Raw genomic sequence first — 6604 nt, forward strand, 5'->3', positions numbered from 1 at the left:
AGTAATTTAAAAAATAAAAAACTAATTTAAAATGAATTAAAAATTTTATTTTAAACATTATTTTTATTATAATGTATTTTATATTAATAATTGAGTTTAACGCATATGAATACGATGGTAATATATAAGTTGTTGAGAAGTGTTAAATAAACTTTTGTGGATCGGATCATGATATATATGATGAGGCCTTTGTTTGCATCCTCGAATGAGATTTAAATATTTAATTGTCCTACTACTTTACACACAATCTCATCTTAATTAAATAAGCTTGAAAGTCAAATAGCATTGAACTTAATTTGTCAACATGCACTACCTCTATTTCTTATTACTAACTTTATGTAATAGTGGTCACCTTTGCGCATTACACGGACTAACATTAGTAGTTAAAAGATGAAATGTAAGCTAATAAGGTAGTGGCACTTCAATAAAATGAGAGACTCGAGAAAGTGTGATATGTACACTTGGACATAAGATTCTGATATGGCGGAGGTCGTGGCCGATTGATATATAGAGCCAGACGTCATGATAATACGTGTCATATACTTGCCATGCACTGGTGACACCCTGTTAATTAGGCTTTCTACCTTTCCATGCTTATTAACACATTTTCTACTACGCTACACGCACCCTCATTCCAAGATTGTTAGCATAATGGACCTGATTCATACGTTTCTGAACCTTGTAGCTCCTCCCTTCACCTTCTTTTTCCTATGCCTGTTCTTGCCACCGTACTGGGGTCTCAAGTTTATGGTGTCCATCCTAAGCTGGTTGCTGAGTGAGAATGTGGCGGGTAAAGTGGTTCACATCACAGGTGCTTCCTCTGGCATTGGGGAGTATTTGGCGTACGAGTATGCAAAGAGGGGTGCTCGCCTTGCGCTTTCTGCGAGGAGGGAAACTGCCCTCCATCAAGTTGCTGACACAGCCCGTCATCTTGGATCTCCCGATGTTATCGTTATGCGTGCCGATGTTTCCAAGCCTGAGGACTGCATGCGATTGATCGACCAAACTGTCAATCATTTTGGAAGACGTATGTTAATTACTACGTTAGTTCCTCTTCTTACTTATTAGTTAATAATCGTTAATCATAACTAGTTGTGTGTGTGTGATGGTGCCAGTGGATCACCTTGTAAATAACGCGGCAATCAGCGTTGCTACCTTGTTTGAAGAAACCCCTGATATCTCCAATTTGAGGCCTATCATGGTATGTAATTAATCAAGAGAAAAATTTAAGCCTGGCAATTTTTACACCAAAATTTTTAATTTTGTGTATAAATATCTGTGTTCTTTATGGTATATTTTGTACTTCAACCAATATTATACTAGTGACTGATTTGACTGATTTTAGTATTGGTTGTTTTTAACTATTATTAACTGCCTGCTATTTAAAAACAATAAACTGTGCTAGTTCTAAAATATTGGTCATTAATCAGTTCCCTTTAATTATTCTTAGCTAGATATATGTATATGAGTATATAGTTAATATTATGTGATATATACATATGTAGGAAACAAACTTTTGGGGATCAGTATACACAACCCGTTATGCATTACCGCATCTGAGGAAGAGCAGAGGCAAAATCGTGGTCATGTCATCTGTAGATTCATGGTTGCCTGCGCCCAGAAGGCACATCTATAGCGTAAGTAACACATACGAGTTAATAATGCATTGTGCATATTGATGAATTGTGAATGTAACAGGCAAGCAAAGCAGCATTGGTGAGCCTGTATGAAACGCTGAGGGTGGAGGTGGGGTCGGAAATAGGCATAACAATCGTGACACCGGGGTACATAGAGTCGGAAATAACGAAAGGGAAGTTCCTAAGCGCACAAGGGGAGGTGGAAGTTGATCAGGATCTGAGAGACGTGGAGGTGAGCGCAATGCCGGTGGGGTCAGTGAGTGGATGCGCCGAATCGATAATAAAGAGCACTTTGAGGGGAGACAGGTGCCTAACTGTACCCTCATGGTTCAGGATGACATACCTCATCAAACTCCTCTGCCCTGAGCTTCTCGAGTGGACCTTCAGGTTGCTGTATCTCACTGCACCCGGAACTCCCACAAGTGATGCACTTAGCAAGAAGATTTTAGACGCCACCGGTGCCAAGAACTTGCTCTACCCTAATTCTATTTCAATCATCTTTGTTTAGGGTTTCGTTACTCTCTATTGTGTTAATTAACCATATATGTCTGCCCTTTTCACATCACAGCGACACGTTAGTTAACACTACAAGTCGAATCTGCAAAACGTGGTTTTACTGCTTACTTTCATCACAATTCTCTACTGAGATTTCAGTACAACCATTGCTATATTTTCTCTTCATAATCTTTCTCAAACCTATTTTACAGTGCTTTTTTTTATTAGGTCAGTTCTATGGTGGCACAAGAAATGGTGGCTAATGGTGGTCAATTATTGACCTACCAGTACATGTGTGACACCAAGTGAAAGAATTATGAAGGGAAACTTGCTTAATTAGTGTTGAGAATGATACAGGTGCGGTAACTCGGAATGTTCCTGTGAGGGCAAAATGGGAAATTGGGCCCCAAAAATTTAGCCTTATGGTGTGGGCTGTCAACTAGGCCAACAAAAACATGGAAAACATAACATTAATACGTACAAAAATTTAATAGAAACAAGCATAGTACAGAAATTTAATAGAAGCCAACAAAAACATGGAAAACATAACATTAATACGTACAAAAATTTAATAGAAACAAGCATAGTACAAAAATTTAATAGAAACCAACATAGTTGTCAGAACTGAATAATCGATCAAGTTATTAGTTTAATCAAGTTATTAGTTTGAACTGAATAATCGATCAAGTTATTAGTTTAATCAAGTTATTAGTTTATTAGTTTAATCGATAAATTATTAGTTGGTCAAGTTATTAGTTTAATCAAGTTATTAGTTTATTAGTTTAATCGATAAATTATTAGTTGGACAGGTAATTAGTTTAATCAAGTTATTAGTTTATTAGTTTAATCGATAAATTATTAGTTGGACAGGTATACTAACATTTTATGAAGAATCAAGTCTCAAATTCTCATTTTACGAAGAATCAAGTCTCAAATCTTAAAAATAAAGGATAAGTATTATTTTGGTCCTTAATGTTTAGGGTCAGAATCGAAATTGTCTCCAACATAATTTTTATTTAGAATTGTCCTTTTAATTTTTTACGGACAAAAATATTCTTTACCACTACCAGCACCTTTACTACCACCACCACCTCTCTTACTCCACCACTACTACTTCTCTTACTCCCATCAAATACTAATAATCAGATTCAAGAACACCAATAATAACACATTCAAATTCAGAAATAACATCAAATTCAACAATAAAATCAACACACAACAACAATAAAATTAGAAAAATAATAAATCAAAATTAGAATCAGAAACAGAATCACCAGCAGAAACAAAGCAAAAGCAAACGTAGAAGCAGAAAAAAATACAAATGCAGATGTAAATGCAGAATCGGAAGCAGATGCGAAAGAAAAAGCAGATGCAGAAGCCAAAGCAGAATCGGAAGCAGATGTAGAAGAAGAAGCAGATGCAGAAGCCGAAGCAAAACCACCGGCGCCGCCCGTGCCTCTTCCCCTTCCGTCACCGCCTCGAGCTTCGTCCTTTCTCCTTCCTCGCGCATCTCCCTCTCTTCGCTGTTCTGCTTCTCCGACGGCAGCTCGTGGGCGAATCGGCAGCGACGGCTCAGCGGCATGGTCGGCATGGTCGGCCCGATGACGACGCAGAGATTTTATAATTTTTTTTATTTATTAGAATAGGGGTAATTCAGTAATAAAAGTAAAAATTTTATTAAAAATGACGATTTTAATACAAAATAAAATGTTAAGAACGATTCTAAATCAAAAATTACGTTGAGGACGGTTTTGATTCTGATCCTAAATGTTAAGGACCAAAACAATACTTATCCCTAAAAATAATTAATATAAAAATATAAAATTTGTTAATACTACTATAATAGTATCTTAATTTGACACAATAAGAATAACAATTAATTCACAAAACCTATCATTTAACTATAATATCAGTAGATTTTAACACTAGTATCAAAATAAATAACGTTAATCACAATACTAGCATTGAAATAGATCAAGCAGATTAATAAATTTTTAGTGAAATTTATATTTATATTAATAATGATACACAATTAAAATATAATTAATTCAAAAAATAAAGAATACAAGATTAAATTAAATTAGATATTTATAAAATTATGTAATTGAATGTATGCTAGATAATTACTATTTGTCATACATAATAATAAAAAGCATGATGGTTGAATGGTAAAGAGAAGATGCTACAACATTAAGGTTCTCGGTTTGAACCTTACAACATTTTGGAACATTTTCCAAACAAACTGGTTCAGTTAGACTGGTTTCCATTGGTTCTGATCGATTTTGATCGATTCTTATTGATTTATACCGATTTAAGGTCCAATTCATTGGTTTTTCGATTAAACCGATTGATTCGGTTTGTTTTTTATAACTATGGAAACAATGCAAGGGGGAAAAGATTTCGTATTTTTTTTTCTTTCTCTTTTTTCTAGATGGGTAGATAACCAAATTTACAATACACAATTTAAAAAAACCACGAAAAAAAAGAAGAGAAAAATATCTTTTATGTCTATGATACTTTTTCTCTGTCTGGATCTCTTTTTCTTTTTTAATGGTTTTTTTTTTTTTGATAAAACACTATTATTTCTATTAGTATTCATACATACTAACGTTTCTTACAAATTATAGGGGGCTAAATTTTTTAGATCTTAGCTAAAGTTTGATGTTATATTCAGTTATTAAATTTTATGATATTTTTTAAAATTTTAGAACGAAACAATTTTTAAAAGGGTGAATTGCAGTAGTAGATTTTTTTTTAATTTATTAGTTGCAATACGGGGTGAATTGCAGTAGTATAATTTTTTTAGTTTATCAATTGCAATATGTTAGGACGTATTGTGTTAATTAATATTTAAAAATATAACGTACAAGAGTGTATTGTATATTTTATAATACTCAGGGAGTGTATTGTATTTTTTTATTAAAAAAAATATAATTCAGATATTAAAAGATTGAAACCATTGTTCAATATTGATGAAGTTAATTTAAAAATCGGCATGCGCTATTTTAAATGAGGTTTTGGAAAGCTCCCTTGTTTAGTGGAAATTGGTTCGTTTGTAATGCACCACTTATTTCCTTTACCAAATTGTAAGCAAATTTTTATCTCGGAATTTCTTTTCTAAAAAGAGTTTGACTTCCTCTTTCACCCTTGCTATGAATGTTATACACGCTTGTTTGAATATGAACTTTGAGGATTTTTGAACAAGCATTTGATTACTTTCGAGTTTTTATGAACTGCTTTTGGTTAAGTTGTGCATCTAATTATCTTTCTAAAATATTTGAGGAAATATTTTAGCTCTTAGCCAAAATTGTGTGCATCTTGTTTTTAGAACTCTATATAATATACTTCAACATGAATTTGCATTAAGGCAAAGCCACGGTTATGCTTTTGTTACTCTTTTGAGGAATGGTTGTTGCTTAACTTTTCTTTTAGACTGCGAAGTAATTTTCCGCAAATTTTCGACTCTTTTAATGAACAGAGTATTTGGAAGTATTTTTAATTATGCTCTCGAGTTCTGTGAGCTTTGTCTTGGGTCTGAGATATTCTTTTCTATAAACCTCATACTTCTTCGACTCAGCTTGAGTTTGTTTCAAACTGATGCGCTGGTTTTCTTCTTATTGATTCAATTGAATTTCTTTGATCTAAGGGTTATTTTTGGAGCCGTTAATCGATTTATTTCTAGCAAACTTCTTTGCTTGAGCACCCTTGTTTATCTGGAATTGGATACATTCTCTCAAATCTATGAGTACTATCTTTGACATTTGACTCTCCTTTCTAGAATCTTGTATCCTTCTGAGTAGACTCGAGAATTGTTTTGATATCACATGCGAACTTGTAGACATAGTAACGCGATGCGTTGGTTCTTTAAGACGTGATATCTATATATGGAAATCGAAGTGGTAGGTGTACAACGTTATGAGATGTGGATGTTTTGTTCCTTGCGAACGGGCTTGCGGTTGTCAGGCTTGTGATCGGTTATGAGGTTGTAAAGTGCTTGGTGGAGTTGGAAGGTTGAAGCTTGGAGGTTGACATGAGATTAGCGTGCGGATGTTAAGCACGTCGTTTTAACCCCAGCCTGTTTTATAGCCTTCGATGCCTTTCTTTTCTACCACATGTTGAACTATGTCACCTTTTACATTGAGCCTGTCTTGTAACGTTTGCTTTGCAATCACACTCCTATCTTTACATCCTTATGCTTATGACAATCAAAGTATTTGAAAATCGTATATATCATTATATTTTGAGATATTTTTGCTTCTCCCGTAAATGTGTTCAAGGGTGAACTGTTATGGAATTTCTTTCATTTTGTATCAATTTTCGAGGGCGAAAATTTTTATAAGGTGGGTAGAATGTAAGACCCAGAACCTTTGAAAAGTCTTATTATGATCAAGTCTCAAATCATATGGTTATTTATAGCCTTAATTTCAGAAATTATTTTATTAAAGATAATTAAGGCAAGTTTTGATTTATTG

At 33.9% G+C, this 6604-nt stretch overlaps 1 protein-coding gene across 1 annotated transcript; it reads left to right on the forward strand.

The window, feature by feature from the left end:
- On the forward strand, positions 600-2109 carry LOC107630833 (11-beta-hydroxysteroid dehydrogenase 1B; the record flags this gene model as incomplete). Its single annotated transcript, XM_016334084.2, is given in 4 exon segments — positions 600-1027; positions 1116-1201; positions 1506-1637; positions 1699-2109. Coding segments are annotated over 4 exon segments (1005 nt in total), but the record flags the coding sequence as incomplete, so codon positions are not given.

The sequence above is a fragment of the Arachis ipaensis genome, chromosome B03, assembly GCF_000816755.2.
Source record: "Arachis ipaensis cultivar K30076 chromosome B03, Araip1.1, whole genome shotgun sequence".
Lineage (NCBI taxonomy): Eukaryota > Viridiplantae > Streptophyta > Magnoliopsida > Fabales > Fabaceae > Arachis > Arachis ipaensis.